The 20,611-nt window shown below is 40.5% G+C and overlaps 3 protein-coding genes across 3 annotated transcripts; 2 read left to right on the forward strand and 1 right to left on the reverse strand.

The window, feature by feature from the left end:
• The first annotated feature begins 802 nt into the window (after positions 1 to 802).
• LOC17898947 (SEC14 cytosolic factor) lies at positions 803 to 3,345 on the forward strand. Its single transcript, XM_006305286.2, has 10 exons — positions 803 to 1,059; positions 1,164 to 1,192; positions 1,595 to 1,678; positions 1,770 to 1,823; positions 1,903 to 1,980; positions 2,081 to 2,134; positions 2,224 to 2,283; positions 2,374 to 2,469; positions 2,565 to 2,747; positions 2,830 to 3,345. Exons 1-10 carry the CDS (start codon positions 1,005 to 1,007, stop codon positions 3,115 to 3,117), a joined length of 981 nt encoding a protein of 326 aa, XP_006305348.1. The 5' UTR covers positions 803 to 1,004; the 3' UTR covers positions 3,118 to 3,345.
• A 600-nt stretch (positions 3,346 to 3,945) lies between these two features.
• On the forward strand, positions 3,946 to 6,671 carry LOC17897394 (cellulose synthase-like protein E1). The gene is made up of 6 exons (XM_006303746.2): positions 3,946 to 4,748; positions 4,840 to 4,956; positions 5,035 to 5,247; positions 5,353 to 5,553; positions 5,635 to 5,982; positions 6,065 to 6,671. The coding sequence occupies exons 1-6, from the start codon at positions 3,975 to 3,977 to the stop codon at positions 6,608 to 6,610; spliced, it is 2,199 nt and encodes a 732-aa protein (XP_006303808.1). The 5' UTR covers positions 3,946 to 3,974; the 3' UTR covers positions 6,611 to 6,671.
• On the reverse strand, positions 6,630 to 20,285 carry LOC17900200 (E3 ubiquitin-protein ligase UPL1). Its single transcript, XM_023776893.1, has 16 exons — positions 19,906 to 20,285; positions 19,384 to 19,479; positions 19,079 to 19,285; positions 11,188 to 18,900; positions 10,783 to 11,103; positions 10,454 to 10,655; positions 10,105 to 10,370; positions 9,757 to 10,025; positions 8,486 to 9,587; positions 8,259 to 8,405; positions 8,071 to 8,151; positions 7,756 to 7,981; positions 7,517 to 7,656; positions 7,288 to 7,394; positions 7,003 to 7,189; positions 6,630 to 6,901 (listed from the first exon to the last, which is right to left on the reverse strand). The coding sequence occupies exons 1-15, from the start codon at positions 19,936 to 19,938 to the stop codon at positions 7,087 to 7,089; spliced, it is 11,013 nt and encodes a 3,670-aa protein (XP_023632661.1). The 5' UTR covers positions 19,939 to 20,285; the 3' UTR covers positions 6,630 to 6,901; positions 7,003 to 7,086.
• Between the last annotated feature and the right edge of the window lie 326 nt (positions 20,286 to 20,611).

A 20,611-nucleotide genomic window follows, 5' to 3' on the forward strand; every position in this document is an offset into this window, starting at 1 on the left:
TTATGGGACATTTATGTTTCTTTATTTCTTTCTTTCTTTGAATCTCACTTCTTTGTTTACAAAAAAAAAGAAGATATCAACCAGTTCTTTTTTTTTTTTTTGGTTATTTTACCTTATGAGAAGAAACATTGTATGGGGCATGCATCTTATTCTCTCTTTTTTCTTTTTTTTTTAAGTTGCAATCTCAAGCAAACTATTCAATTATTTTTTTTTTCTTTTTCATAATCATAAAGAAGTATCTTAACATATGTTATATTTAATTGTGGTCGAGACTTACTTTGGTAGTGCGTATGTATTGGATATCAACAAATCAGAGAATTCGAAAGAACTTGATTCCATTTTTATGGCATACTCTCTCTTATTTAATTTTAGGAAGCATGTGCGTCAATTTTATTATTATTAACTGCCTCTAATTTTCAATTAAAAAAAAAACAAGATCAATCATACACAATTTTTATTGGAATTTAATTTACCATAAATATTGTAAAAAGTCATTAAATACACTTAGAAAATGCGAATAAATTTGTAAAAAGTAAATTCAGATTCTCACTTTGACTTTTCATTCCATATATAAATATAAAAAATAATTCAATTATGAAAAAGAAAAAGGCATGCGTGATATTCGTAAAGATGTGTTAAAAATTGGAAATATAATTTTTCATTTCTCTGGTTCAATTTTATTACAAAGGAAACATCATCATGATATGATATTCATTCTAACTCTTTGGTCTTGAAGAAGAAGTAGAAGAAGAAGAAGAGAGAAGAACTTGGTCTCTCTCTCTCTCTTTCTCTAAAGTTTTTTTTTTTTTTTTTTTTTTTTAAATCTTCGTGGCTCCATAAAAATCAGAAAGAAAAAAGTTTCCTTTTTTATATCTTTCTCTCACTTCTCCTCGGAGGCACACTATTGTCCGTGAGATCAGAGATTTAACCCTCTTTCGATTTTGCGCTGAAACTTTCTTCAAATCTGAGCTGAGATCTCTATCTATCACAAGAGAGGAGAAGAAATGAGCATCACTAATGAGGAAGCTATCAAGCAATTACGTGCTTTAATGGAAGACGGTGTGTGTGTGTTTTCTTGTTTTTCATCTTTCCTTTGTCTGAACATCGCCGACGAATTTTTAGCTGATTTCACTTAATTTGTTTTTCTTTTCTGGTATGGACAGTTGATGATTCACTGAGAGAGTCGTATCGGGTTAGTAAATTTACTAACTTTTCTCGTTTAGATTCTTTCAAAAGATTCAACTTCTTCTCAACTCTCTGCTTCTTGAACCCAAAGATTGCTACTTTCGATTTGGTATCTTGTGGATTAGTTTTCTATAAATAGGATTCCAACCAAACCCAAGAAATAAAAAAAAATCCCTTTTTTATACCATGTCCTGTGGATTTGATTTCATTGATCTGGATCTATACTTTGCATTGGTTATTAAATAGATCCGTTTTGATCCAGTGTGGTTGGATCTGTGGAGCTGTAGCATTTGACTGATCTAGAGTTTTCAGTTTGTGGTTTCATATGTAACCTTGGATCTTATGTGTTGTCTCTAGCTTTAGACAATACATTTGGTGGATTTATATGAGTGCTTGTGTTATGTTGCAGAACATTCATCAAGGGTATACAAAAGAGAATTTGCAACGCTTTCTTAAGGCGAGGGATTGGAATGTCCAGAAAGCTCACAAAATGGTTTTACATTCTGTTTGCTTTCACCTTATCTAGATTGTCTTTGATGCTAGCTTCTTTGGGGGATCTAGACTAATGACTGCAAGTGTTACAGCTGATCGAGTGCTTAGAATGGAGGACTCAAAACGAGATTGACAAGATACTAACAGTGAGTTTTCAGCTTTTGCTTGTCCAATTCCGTGACCCTTTGATAGCTCTCATCTGATCATTGATTTTTTTTTGTGCAGAAACCCATTGTTCCTGTTGACCTGTACAGAGCAGTCAGAGACACACAACTTGTCGGTGTATCTGGTTACTCCAAAGAGGTACTACTATTTTGAGTCCCTTTCTTTCTTTAACTTTCTGAAATTTAAAAGCATGTTTCATCCAACTAAAACAAAATTTGTTAAATCATTTGACTTTTAGGGTCTCCCTGTCATTGCCATTGGTGTGGGGCTTAGCACATATGACAAAGCCTCAGTAAGCATCTCTATCATCTTCCACTCAGAGACTTGATACGAAGTTGAAACTCTAACTGTAGCCTTTCTTATTCCCCTTTCTTCATTCAGGTCCATTACTATGTACAGTCTCATATTCAAATGAATGAGTACCGTGATCGTGTAATATTGGTAAGACCAAATAAATTTTTCTTCCATACTCTTGTACATATGCTTGTCTTTTTTAATCGAATCTTGATTGTGTATTTTTTTTGTCTGTAGCCATCTGCCTCAAAGAAACAGGGACGACCAATCTGCACTTGTTTGAAAATTTTGGATATGTCTGGTTTAAAGCTTTCTGCTTTAAGTCAAATTAAGGTATTAACAGTGTACTATTGCATTTACTGTGATTTATATAACTTTGGTTCTCTTTTTAACCACATGTTTTTGTTGTTTTCCTTATCTTTCTGCAGTTGATGACTGCTATAACCACAATAGATGATTTAAACTATCCAGAGAAGACTGAGACATATTATATTGTCAATGTCCCGTACATATTTTCTGCTTGTTGGAAAACCATAAAGCCTCTGTTGCAAGAGAGAACAAAGAAGAAGATTCAAGTGCTGAAAGGCTGCGGGAAAGATGAGTTGCTAAAGGTAAGCAATTCATTTTCCCAAGGAGGAAGAAGTGTCAATCTTGTGCAAGAAGACTGAAAGTTTTTAACCTTTTGATATGCAGATAATGGACTATGAGTCTCTCCCACATTTCTGCAGAAGAGAAGGGTCTGGTTCTGGTAGGCATATCTCAAACGGAACATCGGACAACTGTTTCTCTTTGGATAACTCTTTCCACCAAGAACTTTACGAGTATGTCAAGCAACAGGCTCTGGTTAAAGGGACAGGTGCACCGATAAGACATGGTTCAGTCCACGTAATGTTCCCTGAGCCAGACTGCGAAGGCAACAAGATCTTCGATACCTTAGAAAATGAGTTTCAGAAGCTTGGGAATGACCAGAAGAAGATCTGATTGCTCTCGGCCTTATAACACGAGTTGCCCATAAAAGATGATCGAAAACCGGAATTTGTCTCTGGTTGATGAGCAGTATTTAAGAAAAGAATCACCTTTACTTGTATTACTAGATTTGCTTGCATCAGCTGGATGCAGGTTTTGTTTTTAAAAAGATGAAACACAACTTCCTCGGATGGATCTTCTGATCTGATAAATATATATATAGTACTCATTTCTATTTATTTATATCCTGTTTGCAAATAAAGAGGCTTCTTCATTTCTTGTCTCTTACCTCTTTAAACAGTTTCTTGTTCACATAAACCATATTGCAAATCTGCATTCTTCTTGATTCTTTCTCCAACGAAAGACTCCACCAGCACTTGGGCGGCCAAATGTACTTTATTCCGAATTATGTTAGTGCATTTGTCCTTTAATATCAGCATTTGTTGCAGACCCTTTAATCTCAGTTGTGAAGCCAAAGATATCACTCAGCAACACTGGTTTTGATTCAATAATACTCTTTCACGATAGATAAGAAACCAAAATAAACTTGGCTACTCTTTGATATATCATTACCAACCATTTGCTTTAGCAGTCTTTTTGGCTGTTGATAACATTATTATATACACTTAACTTTAGTCTCAAAGATAGATAAACCTTGACGCTACCTGCCATTATTTGACTGTAATAGAAACATTGTAGCTGACAGCTCCACTGACGTAAGCGACTGTCTCGAGATCCACACTTTTTTGACAATGTCCCAAACTTACAGCCTCCACAAGTTTGGTTCTTATATAAAGCCTCAACCTTTCCACTTGTCTGATACACACATCTCTCATCTTTTCATTCACACTTGTTGGCCGCTTCAGATAGATATGGGGAAAGAAGATAATAACCGGTTTGGACCGGTTCATAAAGGCGAAGGTGAACCGCTTTCTGAGACCAGGAGGAAAACCGGAAGAGTGATTGCATACCGGATTTTCTCAGTCTCGGTTTCTCTGTGTATCTGTTTGATTTGGTTCTATAGAGTGACCGTACCGGTAGAGACTGATGAAAACCGGACCGGTTTAGATCGATCGATCTGGTTGGTTATGTTGATTGCGGAGATTTGGTTCGGTTTGTATTGGGTGGTCACACAATCTTCCCGGTGGAATCCGGTTTGGCGATTCACCTTCTCCGATAGACTCTCCCGGAGATATGGAAACAATCTCCCGAGGCTTGACGTTTTCGTTTGCACGGCGGATCCGGTGATCGAGCCGCCGTTGTTGGTGGTCAACACAGTCTTATCTGTGACGGCTCTCGATTATCCACCGGAGAAACTCGCCGTGTATCTCTCAGATGACGGTGGCTCAGAGCTGACGTTCTATGCTCTCACAGAGGCGGCTGAGTTTGCCAAAACTTGGGTTCCGTTCTGCAAAAGGTTCAAGGTTGAGCCGACATCTCCGGCAGCTTACTTGTCTTCCAAGGGAAATGGTCTTTTTGATCCTGCGGCTGAAGAGGTGGTTGAGCTGTATAGAGAAATGGCGGCCAGGATTGAAACGGCGTCAAGACTCGGACGAGTACCGGAGGAGGCAAGGTTGAAGTACGGTGACGGATTTTCACAGTGGGATGCTGACGCTACTCGAAGAAACCATGGAACCATTCTTCAAGTAAGTATAATATTAATGGCCTTTCAGTTATTACAACGATCGATAAAAGTAAAACTGAATTATGTTTTTTTTTGGTTTTGTTACATGTCAGATTTTGGTAGACGGAAGAGAAGAGGATACAATAGCAATACCAACGCTGGTGTATTTATCGAGAGAGAAGAGACCTCAACATCATCATAACTTCAAGGCTGGAGCAATGAACGCATTGGTAATGGTTTCTTGCTTCATAAGTTAATTCTGATCTCTTAATGTGACTTCCTATTTTTTTACTGTATTTCTCTTACAGCTGAGAGTTTCTTCCAAGATAACTTGTGGGAAAATCATACTTAACTTGGACTGTGATATGTACGCAAACAACTCAAATTCAGCACGCGATGCGCTCTGCATTCTGCTCGATGAGAAAGAGGGAAAAGAGATTGCTTTCGTGCAGTTTCCGCAGTGGTTTGACAACGTTACAAGGAACGATTTGTATGGAAGCTTGATGCGAGTAGGAGTGAATGTAAGCTATAAGGAGAGAAACCACATAGATTCGTGAAATATCACTTCTCCTTTTAATTAACTCTTATGTTTTGGGATGTGGAAACTAACAAAAAACAATTATCAGGTGGAGTTTCTTGGATTGGACGGAAATGGTGGTCCGTTATACATTGGAACTGGCTGCTTTCACAGAAGAGATGTGATCTGTGGTAGAAAGTATGGAGAAGAAGAAGAAGAATCTGATAAAATTCAAGAAATGATAGAGCCTGAGATGATTAAGGATCTCGCGAGCTGCACTTATGAGGAAAACACTCAATGGGGAAAGGAGGTAAGGCAGTGATTAATACTTACTTACTCCTGACCTTTTCTTTTACTCAAGTTAAACGTTCACTATCCCTTTCCGTGGCAGATGGGTGTGAAATATGGTTGTCCGGTAGAGGATGTAATTACTGGTTTGGCGATTCAGTGTCGCGGATGGAAATCAGCGTTCTTGAACCCGAACAAGAAAGCATTTTTAGGGGTAGCGCCGACCAATTTGCATCAAATGCTTGTGCAGCAGAGGAGATGGTCCGAGGGAGACTTTCAGATTCTACTTTCAGAGTATAGTCCAGTCTGGTATGGAAGAGGAAAGATCAGTTTAGGACTGATACTTGGTTACTGTTGCTATTGCCTTTGGGCTCCATCTTCAGTACCTGTGCTTATTTACTCTGTTTTGACTTCTCTCTGCCTCTTCAAAGGCATTCCTCTGTTCCCAAAGGTAAAAAGAAAGATTTCCTCTATTTTTTGTTTTCGTATAAACTAGGAATCTCAGAGTAAAACCGAATTGGTATTGAATCCAGGTCTCGAGCTGGTGGTTTATCCCGTTTGGATACGTCACTGTGGCAGCTAATGCCTATAGCTTAGCTGAATTCTTGTGGTGCGAAGGGACCTTCCGTGGATGGTGGAACGAGCAAAGGATGTGGCTTTATAGAAGAACAAGCTCGTTTCTTTTCGGATTCAAGGACACTATCATGAAGCTAGTTGGGGTTTCGGAGTCAGCGTTTGTGATAACAGCGAAAGTAGCAGAAGAAGAGGCAGCAGAGAGATACAAGGATGAGGCAATGGAGTTTGGAGTGGAGTCTCCAATGTTTCTCCTCCTCGGAACACTCGCTATGCTAAATCTCTTCTGCATGGCCGCAGCGGTTATGAGATTAGCTTCTGGAGATGGTGGAGATTTAAAGACAATGGGTTTTCAATTTGTGATAACAGGAATACTTGTTGTCATAAACTGGCCTTTGTATGAAGGTATGTTGCTGAGGAAAGACAAAGGAAAAATGCCAATGAACGTGACAGTTAAATCAGTTGTTTTAGCTGTATCTGCCTGCACTTGTTTGGCGTTTGTGTAGGGAACAAAAAGAGTCTAAGAGTAATGAGCAGTAGCTACTCATCTTATTTTTGCTACATCAATATTATATCATCAACTACTAACGACTAATATTCGGGTAGTTTGCAACTATTTTTAAAAGGATTTTATTTTACAAAATCTAAAGGAGAGAGCGAGAAAACCTACCAATAAAAGACTAAGAATACTAACATATATGGACAGATAAAAAATTAGCCCCTTGAGTTTTCTATTCATTTCTGCGGTCTTAATCAAAAGCTCTTTCTCCTTTATCCTGTCTGAAAATCTTCGAGATCTGCCACAGAACCAAGTGAAATCTTAAGATTATTTGTTTTGTTCAAAATCTAGCAATATATGGTAAATCTACAAAATGTACAAGGGGTGAAGCGTATTTACATGTACAGAGGAGTCAAAAGAATGAAGGATTGATGGGTCTTTTTCGCTGATTCTGAAGGTGATGGTTTCGATAAGGCCTTTCGTTCAAGCAAACCCAAAACCTTCACTCGCTTCATGAATGGCAAGTAGCAGGCGTTCCTGCAGTTGTTCCTTAGATTGATATTCGGGGAGGTCTAGTTGGTTAAAACTGCAACAGAATGAATTTGGCAAACACTCGAAATGAGAATCATCAGGTCGAAAACTAATAATCAATTAATTAAAAAAAGTTTTGTAATGATTTCTAACCATGTATGAGCTGATGGCAGCCGCTCTGGAGCTCCATATGCTTTGTGGATTTGTAGTCTTTGAGGGCCAGAAATACCATGTAGTGCCTTGAAGCCCTCCAAAGGAACCTGAAGACAGAAACACCGCTTGTAAAACAAAAACAATTTTTCTCTTTTTATGATTTTGTGACGTTTCTAAAGGGGGAAGAGAGGAAGGAGATCGAGCTCATCAACCAACCAGGATGGTTTACCTTTGATGTTCCAGTGACAAATTGAAGAAATCTAGCCATGTCTTCTTTGCTAAAAGCTTTTACAACTTCCCAAAACCAATGAATAACTGGGGATCCTGCCGTGTAGCTGGTATACTCGGTATTGGTTTTTAGATCATCAACTAAAAAAACGACAAAATAAAGAGTGTCATAATACTTGATTGCATAAGCAAATAAGTAGATATAACAATATTGAACAATAACAATAGACTCCAACTTACAGTCAATCTCAGGCAACCCACTGATTAGGAGCTCAAGCTCTTTATCGTTGAAAATCGATACAAGTTCACGAGGTATCAGTTCATTAAAGCCCTCGAGGAAGGCATTGATTTGAGGCCGAATCGCATTGGTAAGTATGTGGCCGGCCACAAGGTCAACATATTCATGTTTTGTTTCTTCTGTTACCCGTATGTTTCGTCCTCCGGGTTTAAGCTCATAGTCCGTCACCTTTACATCAAAGATAACAAGATCAATTCGATACAGTAGGCACTTTGGGATTAAGCGCACACAAAAAATAAAACTCCAGCAGCACATACCTCAGTCTTTTCGTAAAGAATATGTTTTTCCTCATCTGCGTCCATACTAAATGTGAGGTCAAGTATGTCGCTCACATCATTCTGAATGAACAGAAAAAAGGGACAAATATAAGTCTCAAAAAGCAGGATCTGACTTCAATTTTTGAGATTTGTAGTAGATAAGGTAAATAAATGCTAGGTCCTCAAACCTCTAATAGCCACTTCAAATTTTTGTAGTAATCAGGATCCACCGCCTCAATGTCATGATAGGTCACCTTCACACCGAGTATGTGTTTATAGAAGGAACGGGTAAAATAGACATCCAATAGCTGCCCATCAAACAATGCCTTGGCCACCTGCAACGACATCATAAACACATCAGAGAGACCAAAAACAAACAATCAGGTCACTGCATTGAGAGGTCCTGATATATTACCATGCGACCAACAAATTTGAAGTATGATAGATGCTCAGTTTGGTAAACAGAATTGGGATTCGGTTGGAAGGTGGCATCATTTCCAACAGTAGTGAAGAGCAATGCTCCTTTGTCAAATATAACTCTTGACAATAACTGATACCATTCTCTGGTAAGACCACCGGCATCAATACCTTCCTCACCTTGAAACTGCACATTCAGACGTCCCTTAAGATCCTGTGGGGAGCGCATACGTAACTGATTGTACGAATCTTCCAACACATAAGCACGGCGGACACTAATACGCAATGGCCCAGAAATATGTTGATCATGTTGATGCCTTATTCTTGACCTGAAGTACGCTTTCTTGTTGTCAAAATCAATCAGCCTAGGTGCCTTGAGCATCATGGAAAGGGACTTTTCCAGCAAACTCGGATTTTGCCTAACAAATGAATTCAAAAGTCGCCTATGCTTCTCCGCAAACTTTGCAAATGTAACAGAGCCATCAGACTTTTTCTGAGAATCCCCACTGGTTTTAGATGATGAACCATGAGCAGACGACTCCTTTACTTCTCCCGCTGTCACATTTGCATCCTGCTGTAACATTGACGGGGTTTGAATCTTCTCACAGAGAACAAAGAAAGCCTCAATAAGAGGCAGGAGCCTCTGCGTTCCGGGAGAAAGAGCAGACTGAGGAGAGATCCCTAGAATATGATCTCCGGGGTTAACATTTGTTGTAGTATGATCCAGCTGCAACTCCGTCATACTGATACACTGGCTAAGTTCCTGCCACAAGGGCTCTAATGCTGTGTTTAGTCTCTGCATAATGTTTTGTTCCTCCTGTTCTGCTTCCTTTTCAGTTCCCGCATTGTTATCCTCAATAGGGGAAGTTAGTGAGCTAAGCACTTGCAGAACACGGAGAATTGAAGCCCCTGCCATGGAACCAGTACTGTGACTCATCTTCTGTGTTTTGCTTAGTGTTGCCAGCTCACGAACAGTTGAGGCACTCAAACCACTCGCCAATTCTGAGAGTTCTTTTGTGAAAACCTTGCGATGAGTGACATCTACGGCAGCCAACTTTTTCAGCACCTCACCGGCTAACGAGTAAATTTTATCCGATAACCTATTACGGTAATAAAACATGTGAGTTCATCTAAAGCAATTCAGGGAAATAATTGACCACGGAAAAGAAAAGACCTATGTTGTGTAGACTACTATGTACAGATATAAAAGAAGAAAGAGGAAGCATAAGAACGCAAAGAACTGAAGAAAGGATGAAGGGTGTCTCGTACCCTTCATATCCAAGAAGAATGCAAAGATTGCAGAGGTCGGACTGTGGCAACTGCATGAATATGTTATATATTTCAGCACAATTCTTCCTTCTTGCAACAGATAGTTCAGATTCACCCACTAAATCAGATTCAGCATCTTTTTGTGTTTCACTTGAGCCTTCTTCACTGACGAGTTTGTTTTCTGATTTCTCAGGTACTCCTGATGATGGAGAATAACCCTGAATTCGGGATGCTGCTGTGTAGACAACTACTTGCAGCAAACCCATGACCTGAAATAACAACCAAAACAACTTTCATGAGACTGCCATGAGAAAATGCCTACTATTCTGAAAATCAAGCTACACATACCAGTGTTAAATGAGATGTACTCTGCAAAAGCTGAGGCCGATTAAGCAGTTTTAAGAAGACAATCAGAGGTATCTCCAGATTCCGGGAATCTGTCCCATGAGTAACTTTCTCTTTACCCTTGCCTTCACATACAGAGGGTTTTGAGCCTGACAACTGGGATAGAAGTGATGAATCAAAGTAAAACAACATGTCAGCAACAGCCGAATGATTTGTCGCCAAGTATGTCAAAACCTCGAGCACCCGACGGAACACTAAAGGAGGAAGACCTGTGTTAAGAAAAAATAAATTTAGTCGGTGCTATGGAAGCTGGCTAGAACAACAAACAAAGAATTTCGGCAGGAAGTATTACCATTCAACAGCTGGGATCGACCATAAACAACATTTGACTGACAGCCATAGAGTCTTTGCGGATTAGTTATAGCCAACTCGCTTGGTGATGTTTCCATCTCTGGCCTAATCATATCAAGTAAAAGTTGGACCAGGTTTGCTCTTGTACCGCTGTGAGCACATAGATTTAATAGAAGCCTCTGCAGAAGGCCTTTTCCCAACGGCTAGTACATTAAAAGAGCATCATTGTTAGAAGCACAAAAGAGTTATTGTCATATTTCAATTAAAATAGTCAATTCAGCATTCGAAAATAAGAAGGGTAAGGAAAAAGAAAGCAAGAATGCCTCTTACCTGTGCTAGTCGTAATAGCCTGATTAGTGATTTCAAAGCATCAGCATTCACAAGAGCGTCACCTTCAATCTCTTTTACTTTCAAGCCACCTGCAGAAGATGAAACAGCCCTCTGACCAATAGTGACTCCAACACCCCTGTCCATCCCTGTCAGCCTATTGTAACCCAAACCATTCCTCCGATTATTCAGCCTGTGGCTACTTCCAAAAACACTACTACGAGCCTGATAGTGACTCATAGCTCGGTCTCTGAGCATTTGCGCTTCTGCAAGTAAAGGTGAAGGCAAAGCTGCCAACACTGCTTCTGAAGAAGTTAAGAGAACCTGAAAACAGCATACTTCAGATTGTGATGACCATTTCAAATTTCAAAATTCAAATGACCTAAATTAAAATAAAGAGATACAGACCTCTTCGCGTAAATCAGCAGGTAGAGTAGCAATAATTGAAGCATTATCCATGTCAACTGGCTGTCCTTGTGACTGCTGTACCATCCTTTGTGCTCTTTGTTGAGCCAGAACTTCTGTTTGGATATCCGGGGGAAGTGCAGCCAAAAATTCAGGATCTATGTCGTCTACTGGAGGTGGTTCATAAGTTGGAGGCTGGACAGACTGAGCTTGCTGAGAAGCAAGGACTTCTGCACGCAAATCTTCAGGGAGGGCTTCCAAAAACGTAGGATCGATGGCATTCGCTTCAGGTGCCCTACCATCCAAGCTACCTTCATCAACTTGTTCATCATTCCTCACATCTTGTGTAGCTTCCATGGATGAGAGCTCATTGTTGTCACGGTCCAAAGTTGAAGGTTGCAAACTTTGATTTCCCTCTGCACCATCACTACTCATATCTACATCAACACTTGGTTGAAAAGTAGAATTAGGATCATCTACTGGAGAAGGGGTCGCCCTAACAGACACATTTTGAATACTGGAAGTATCAGGTTGACCCTGGGCAGTGGAGATAAGATGCGCTGCTTCGCGGTCTGCTTGCTCAATAGGTGCTCTATCACCTTCCCCAACTTCCATTCTATCAATCTCATTAGGTCTACTGTTTAACGGAAGAGGCTGCATAACTTCATGCTGCAGCAGAGTTTCACCTGCATCTCGTACAACAGGAGAAGCTAGATTAGCTTGACCTTGAGAGATACTTCCAGCCGTTTCATCAGGTGGGTTATCAACATTTAACAGTTCACGTTCTTCACTTTGTTGAGCACTTTCGTTACCATCGCCCAAAACAGTTTCGCTTCCAACCGATGGTGGAACAACTGGGTGCTGCTGCTCTTGAACTTCTGTGGTATTGGTCTCCCTTTCGACAATAGTATCTGCTGGAGCAGAAGCACGCAAGTTGGAAATAAAATGTTCTTCTATCAACTGGGCAATGGAAGCAGATAAGCTACTTGGCTGAGGATGACCTATATCAGTCCACCGACTATCACCAACCCCTCTTGATGAATCCATACCAACAACAGAATAATCAGTCAACGGAGGAGGTGCCCCACCACCTCCTAAACGATCACTGAAAGGTTCAACTGGTACTTGATCAAATGGTAGAACAGGTGTATCAAACATATAAAACTGTGCTACGTCATAGCTGCCAGCTTCTGAATGCCTTGATATACTGCCAGCACTTGCTGAAACTGACGCTGTATTGACAGTTTGTGAAGGTCTTGAGAAGAGAGGATGCTGAAAACCATGTACTTCTGAGCCAGATCGATCAAAAGATGATCTGCCTGTTTGACGTCTACGCTCGAATCCCAATGGTCTCCGCATAGCATATAGGTCATCCACGTTCACACCTTCAAACGGCTCAGCTGTAAGATCATCAATAAAACCATTTCCACCACCAGATCGCCCAAGAATCTGGAAGTGATCCAGCCCATCAAGAGCTTCTCTCCACCGCACCTCTATTACACGATTCTCGTGGAAATCATCCTCGTCTTCATCAATCATGTCATCATTATATTCATCTCCAAGGCCAGTATCTTCAGGGTCTTCCACATCAGTTCCAGCAAGAGACATAACACCAGCTCCATCTTCCACTAAATCTGCGTCTTCATCATCTCCTTCATCATCCTCCCCTTCATCACCCATGTCATCATCTACATCATCGTCAGCCCTATTTTCAACATGAAAACTCATTTCAATTTGATCACCTTCAATCTCTTCTCGAATGAAATCCATCTGAATAGGTTCAGGCAGTATCGTCTCACCGCCCTCTATCCTCATCTCCTGAGGCATAGCCTGGGTTTGACTCGGACCCCTTTCACCTTCTTCGCTTTGAGAGGAAGCTTGAGGCTGCTCCTGTCCATTCTCTGCTGCATCTGTTACTTGCTGTAGGCTGCTATTATTTTGATTCAGCTCATTGACTTCAGCCTCAGCTGAAGTTCCATCAGTATCATGTCTCTCATCAGAATCTGTGCCTTTTTTCTCGTTTGGTCCTTCTGACTTTAGCTGCTCAGCAGCATTTGCAGCCCTCGTCAGTGTCTCAAGAGACTTGAGAATAAGAGTGACAAGCTTTGGAGCATCAGGGTGGTCAAGATCTATCACGTGAAGGATGCTGGTCAGACACTGGATAGTTCCCCCATCTATCATGCTCTTTGCAACGTCAGGTGAACAGCCACAACCAGGTGAATTGCTTGAAGATGAATTCTTTGTCAAGATCGAATAAACCAGGTCAGCAAAAGCAAGCACTCTTTTATCAGGTAAAAGAACACTTTTACTAGAACTCCTTCCCATGGAAGCAAATACGGATAAAACTTTTGAAAGCTCACTGATAATTCTTTTACGCCCCTCACTGGAACGACTGCACAAAACAACCAGAAACCAGGAAGCCTTTTCAGACAGTTTCTCCTTCCATTCGTCAGGTCCAACAAACTTTTCAAGAGATATAGGAAGCAATCGATGAATGACATGGTAAATTAACCCTCCATTTCCAAGTGAATCATCATGTAGATTGGATCCTCGAAGTTGAGATATTTCTGTATCCCGCCTCAGTATGACACTGGTTCCATGCAAGTACATGAGAACAGTATCACTCAACAACTTCAAAATAAATGTTACCCTGGCCAATTCTTCAGATTTTTCGGATCCAAGTTCTGCTTTATCCGGATCACCAACTTTTGATTTACCCTTAACCTTCGTAATTGGCTCATCAACCTCCATCGAAATTAAATTGGTTTCATCATCTTCCTGCCTCTTCACCCTAGGAAAACTCAAGACAATGTCAATAAGCTGATCAATAACCTGGATGAAGTTGGCAGGTACCCTTCTGTGGCTTTTCGAACATTTTCCTGACCCATCATTAAGCTTACTTTCAGATATTCCAAGGGGTTCATTCAAAGATAATCCGTGTTCATTGCCAGAAGCTTTTGGCTTTTCTTTTTCCTTTGACAGTATCACAAAGTCCCTCCCTCCTGATAATTCCAACTGGCAAGTTGACGCCACAGCTTTCATAAAAACAACTGGATCTCTTGAAATTACAGGTGCCATTGTTGTTAGGAATGTCCGAGGTAATACCCTACCTATATGTCTCTTCCCACTCAATGTCTGTCGTATTTCAGATTCCATAGCAATTTGGAGAGTTTGAGGATCTTCAACAAGATGCCGTACAATAACAGATGCAACAGTATCATACCCAGGGAAAAAACATTTTTTCGGAAGATTAAAAAGTGAAGATAAGCCTCCATTCTCCAGAAACTGGATAGCCAAAGCATGTGTTTTAGTCAATCGAGCACATAACTGAAGCACAGCCTGCATGACAATAGCAGGAACATGATGCTTTATGAGGCCACAAGCTATTAGCAAAGCTTTTTGACCCTCTTCCATAGTCAGATAGCCTGTAGATTTTCCAAAAATAGATTCCAAAGCCCTGTTTGACTCCCCTATAGCAACATCTGAAGATAACGCATTCTTTAAAGCTGCTGTTGAGTATTGTGGAGAATTGCTCGGCTCTAACGATCCACCTTGGTTTCCTTCCACATATTCAGACGAGAGTCTTGTCTGTGCCTGTAGCATCATGCTCAAGACAAGAAGCAAAGCACTAATGCATTTTGGAGCTCGAATCTCAGTCTCAGATTCACTCTTAATGTTGAAATCCGTCAAGATATCAATTGCTATGTTCACAATACCATCCTGTGCAGCAATTTCTCGTGTGTGATCATCTTCTGAGAGTACCAATGCTAAAATGTGAGGTATCATAGTCAAAGCACCAATATCCTTGGAGAAATCAAGTTGTACAAGCTTCAGTTGCTGAATAAGATATGACACTATTTTTGGCCGATCTTCCCCTTTGTTTCGGTTACAAAGTGTCACAAACAAATCCACTAACGGGAAAGCCATAGAATCATCACTCTGAAATAACTTCACTGAAGCAGCAATAACTTCATCGACAGGTGGTTGTTTTGGCTCTGCTTCTTCCTGCGGAACATCAACAGGCTTTTCTGTATCATCAAGTTTTGGAGTTTCTGATGAACTTCCGAGAGATAGGGCAAGTGCTTGAGCCAATTCGTCATCTTCCTGCACAGGATCCTCAGGATTGGTAAACAACCATTCCATAGCCATTTCAACACTGTTTGTTCCAACTCTTCGTAACGCGTCTTCGGCCCTTGACCTTGAAAATCCCATTTCAACAATCATACCAACAACGCCTTCGTCAGGTTGTAGAGGCAAGGCCCTTTGGTTTGTACCCCGAGTAGCACCACTCCGATTTTGCCTAGCATCCACAACACCAGAATATATATTTGTAACAAGCGAGGTAACTGAAGCAACAAAGTTAGGATTGCAATCTGGAAACATAGGGTGGTTCCATATAGGTAGTATGACATCCAGAACCTGAGACTGCAGATTTCGAACAAAAGTCTCAGGTTCCCTTGGGACAGGAAAAAGTCCAATTGACAAACCAACTGAGGCTGGCTGCACAAGAAGCTGTGTTTGAGAGGTTGGAGACAAAAGATATGTAGAGTTAACAAAATAATCCAGTGCTCGGCAATAGTTTTGCAGAGTGTCTACCAGCCACGTACTGTGAGACCATATATTCCTTTCACCTGGCTTCTCATTCTCAGTACTAGATGCAGGAACAGAAAACGGCACAGTCCATAGCAACTGGCTAGTTGCTTCAAATGTGGTGAGAAGTTCCTTAAATGTTCCATGGACATAAAAACTATTCACCATAGATGTAAAACAGACCCTCCTTCGAGTATCAAATGTCAGGGAAGTGATGTCATCTACCACTTTTCCAAGGTATCGACACTTCACTGACAGAGAGATGTCATGCTCAGCAGTAGCACCATACCCCTGGAAGTTCAAAGCTTCAACAAATACTTTAGCTAGGGCGGTACCAAGCGTCTTAGATGCTGAACTTAATGATGCTCCATCAATCCTACGACGATTAGCAGAGGTAAATCCTTTCACAAGGGCTGTGAAGAAAAAACGTAATGTACAATTCAGCTTGTTTAAAATTTCAACAATGAGAACTTCAGTGCTTTTCTTTTTCAGCTCATGGGAAGATGTCGTTTCTGGTAGATCAGCTGGAATTTCAGAATCAAAATTAAAAGACTCCAGGTGCCGACGAGTTCTCCCACCCCTCATCCGTGCTATTGCATGTCGTGTACGACCATGAATACCTTCGCCAGAACGCACAATAGACACAAATTCACGATCCCCGCCCCAAATAGACTGAGAGCTAGTGCTTCTAATGGATACAGGGTTTGTGTATCTGATTGCAGAAGCATTGTTTGAATCCTCATCACTTTCTCTTTCAACAGTACTCGATGAAGCTGAAACTGAATTATCAGATACTCGATCTACACTTTTCTTTTCTACTTCCTTGGTATCATTACACAAGGCCATCTGCCAAATAATTTGCTTGTATGTTATACCAAGTTCTTTCAGTACATCAGCATCAGCAGCACTCAATTCTGAGATAACTGACGCTGTTCCTTTTAACAAAAAGTTGGAGAGGGACAACATGCCTTCTAGGCATGAGAGAGATCTCAGAATCTTCGTCTGGACTGCAGACTCTAATTTAAGAAGCTGAGTGCCTTTAATGGAAACCAAAAGGTCATTTGTCTTCTTCAGATGTTCTCTTAAGTAGCAGCAGACTATCCGGGCTAGACCAACCGAGTGCTGAGGGGAGAAGTTCTTGAAAGCAACAGAAAAACTTTGACCAAGAGAGTTTGTTAGAGGCATAAGAGGTAAAGAGAATAGCTGCAAAACAGCATCAATTCCTTTCTTCTCAACAAACAGGGAACATACTTCCGCGTTCTGAAGAACTGTTTCAAAGAGACGAGCAACATTACACACACAATCTGGAAGAAACAGCTCAATGCTTGCTGGAGAAGTGTCAGAAGATGGTTCTGCCTCATCCAAAACTGCCAAGCTCTTCTCATCAACGTCAATTTCCATAGGAACAGGAGCAGCATCAGTAGGCAAATCCGCTGACTTAGAGGTGGTGGCCTCCATCCCAGATCCTATAACCAACATGGAATTGAGGATTTCGATGAACATATCAACTCCATAAGTGCGCAATGAAGATTGATGTCTTAAGAGTTCATCAAGCCCACTTGACAAAGAACCAGGTGTATCGCCAGTAAGAGCCCGTAGATAAGACGAAGACGTAAATATTTTCACAAAACATCTCAAGGCATTTCGGTCCTTTACAGCTTGAAGACCGCTATTGTTGAGACACAGAGCATCCAAACACTGTGGAATACATGTTATGGCTTCTGAAGAGCAGATGACCTCATCAGATATAGCATCAAGAAAGGCAGACGTTAAACCAGCTGAATCTAAAGCATTGAAACAAGTGGGATCTTTATGAATGAGATCACTCATGACAGTGGCAGCAAGCGAGAATACTCCACCCCCGAAATCTTTTGCCCTTCGAAAGATAATGCATAAGCATTCAGGCAACAAGCTCTCCTCGGAACCATAGATGTTACTGTTACCAGGAGCATAAGTTCCAAGAGATAGTGCACGTAACAAAGCTTTTAACAACAACCTCCTGTGATACGAAATTAACGCTTCAGAATAGGGAAGCTGTTCAGTATCAGGCCCATTACTATCAGAACTGCAATTTTTTTCTTTCACATCGTCTTCAGTACGAGAGACTTCTAGTTTCAACCGAAAGATAGTATCATCTAAGCCACCCAAATCTCTGAACAAAGCAGCAGCTGGATTGCTGTAATCCATGAAGGCTTCTAATATATGCACAGCTGTACTGACCAAATGCAAGTGCTGGGGATCTGTATCTTTAATAAGAGGCACTAAGGTCTGAATCAGACCAGCTTCTCGCATTGCTGAACATCCAGACGATGACGAAACCAGTACAGTAACAAGGGATAACAAGGCTTCTGCAAAATCCAGAGACCACTTGGACGTATTACAAATAACAGAATCAATAGCTTTCTGCATTAGGCCAGATAGCAAACCACGATTCCCCCCAGAGGTGACAGCAGTTAAAACAGCTGGCTGCCGAGTTCGATCTTGCGATAGTGCAACCAAGGAAAGTAAGCATAGTATCCTTATTTTCTCTGGAACAGTATCCTCATAGCCCACCAGCGTAACTAACTCATTTACAAACTCTGGCTCGCCATTAAAGAAAGAAACAACATTCTCAGTGTCACCAGTTGCTTGAACCAAAACAATGAAAGCATATAAGCGAATGCATGTATACTGCTGCCGGGTATCCAAAGACGCGAAGGCCCTTGCAAATCTCAATCTCGTCAACAACGCAAATCTTAAACTGGGAGGAACACTGTGATCAATGACTAATTTGTTCAGAAGCTCCAGGTCAGACTCTGAACGCAAGCTGACATCTGGTACATGGATAACTTGTAAACCGCCAGGAAGCTCAGTTGATGATTCATTAGAAGCATAAAACTCAAAATGAAGAGTAGAACCTAGCTGGTGAGAAACCTGATCACAACTATTTTCTGTGGCACATGACATCAAGCCAAGGCCTTCCTCTTTTCCCCCCCAGCCTTGTGCAAGGGAAAATAGTTTTGAATTCAGGGAAGCATCTCTTATGGAGTATTTTCCGATTTGCCTTTTCAAAAAGGCAGCTAACGTCTGCAAACAGGCTTCAACAACATCTGGATCAGTAGATGCGAGCAGGAGAGAAAGATGCTGCTGCAGTTATGAAAAAAAAAAGTGTGTGAGAATTGTGCAGGTAGACATCTTAGTATATAGAGCAATCTATCTAGCGGAACAACCAGAAATCAACATCACTCATACACTGTGGCACCAATTAGAAAGAAACCGTGCAAAAATCAATAATATTTAGGGGGATTCTGGCAAAGAATTTTACCTCATAAGAACTATAAAAATGTTTGTTAGTGCAATTCTCTACGACAACTCTGATAACTCGGAGAACTTGCAGAACAGCATCCTTTGGGAAAGGTGGATCAGACTCCTCAAAGTTATCCTCAATATGCAGATCCTTCCTTACTTTAACGTGCTTCTCAAAAAATGTGTCAAAGTAATTGAAGAGGTCCACCCAGTGATGAAAGTCACCCTATATAAAAGAAAAAGAAAAAACAAACAGCCATACATCAAAACGAGAGTAGACAGGACAAAAGGAAAAGAGATTGACAGACTGGACTTATAAGTTACCTTGTCGAATTCCCAGCGGAAACATGCAAGGGGTTCTTGTATTTGCTCGAGTGGAACAGCAGTAACACTACTGATGAAAGATTTGATTTTGGGAGGCTGGTAGAGATGAATAAGAGAAGGGTTAACACAAGAAATATATACAACACAAAATAGAATAGAACAGCACAAAATAAAAGGTATGAAACCCCATTGAAAACCATTTACAAAACGCCTCAAAGCTTAAGAACTCAAACCACATTGTACAAATCAAAAGATTGAATCAACGATCATATCAATAACCAAGAGACAAACAGAAGAAAAGATAGAAATAAAATAGACTCCCAGACCACGATGACGTGTTTATCGAGTGAAAAAGAAATACATGCTAGTACCACGAAAGCCTGAGAACAAATATATAAATCAAAAGCAAGTAGCAGAAAAGTAAAAGAGTAATCTAGAAAGAGCATAAACACGCAAATGCAAAGACAGAGGGAGTAATATAAAATGATCAAGGGTTTAATTACGTGGTTTAGGAACACTCACCACTTCCGAAGCCCTTCTCCTTCTAAGCTTCATGATTTAGAGACAGGGGGGCATATCCTTAACAAGCTATAAGGATTGAGCACTGATCAAATCCTCAACACGAGAGTGAATTGATCAATACACCACCGCCGATGGTGGAACCGAATCAGAAATATCAACGGGAGGGTGATCCGCTCCAATACTTGGATTGATGGCGATCGGGTGAGGCAGACCAAGGAGAAAGAGAAGAGGAGAGAAGAGGCGAGAAGAATTGAGGATCCTCGGAGATAATCGCAAGTGTGGAGCGATCCAAAACTAGGGTTTTTGAAGAGGATCGCGTAATAGAGAGAAGAAGAGGGATTTGATAGGGAGAGAGAAAGACGGTGAGAAAGAGAGAGAGAGAGAAGTGGAGAAGATTTCTAATAAGAAGCTAAGGCGCTTTGTGTTTTATACACCTCCAGAAATATTTTCTCCAATGCCGGTTTACTCTTTATTTTTTTTTCATTATTTCTTTCTCCAATTTCCTATTTGATTGACACTATTATTATTATTTTATTTATTGACTACGATATTGTATTAAAATTCAAGCCAAAACAAAAAAAATGTATTTGAAAATTTGTAAAAATACATTATTTCATTTATTATATTTTGATACATAAGAAAATGTTGTGATATAGCCATATATATTTCATCTGATGTAGCTTGTAGGTAAGTTACTTGGTCAAGG

Source organism: Capsella rubella, unplaced genomic scaffold (assembly GCF_000375325.1).
Source record: "Capsella rubella cultivar Monte Gargano unplaced genomic scaffold, Caprub1_0 scaffold_1, whole genome shotgun sequence".
In the NCBI taxonomy this organism is placed as follows: domain Eukaryota; kingdom Viridiplantae; phylum Streptophyta; class Magnoliopsida; order Brassicales; family Brassicaceae; genus Capsella; species Capsella rubella.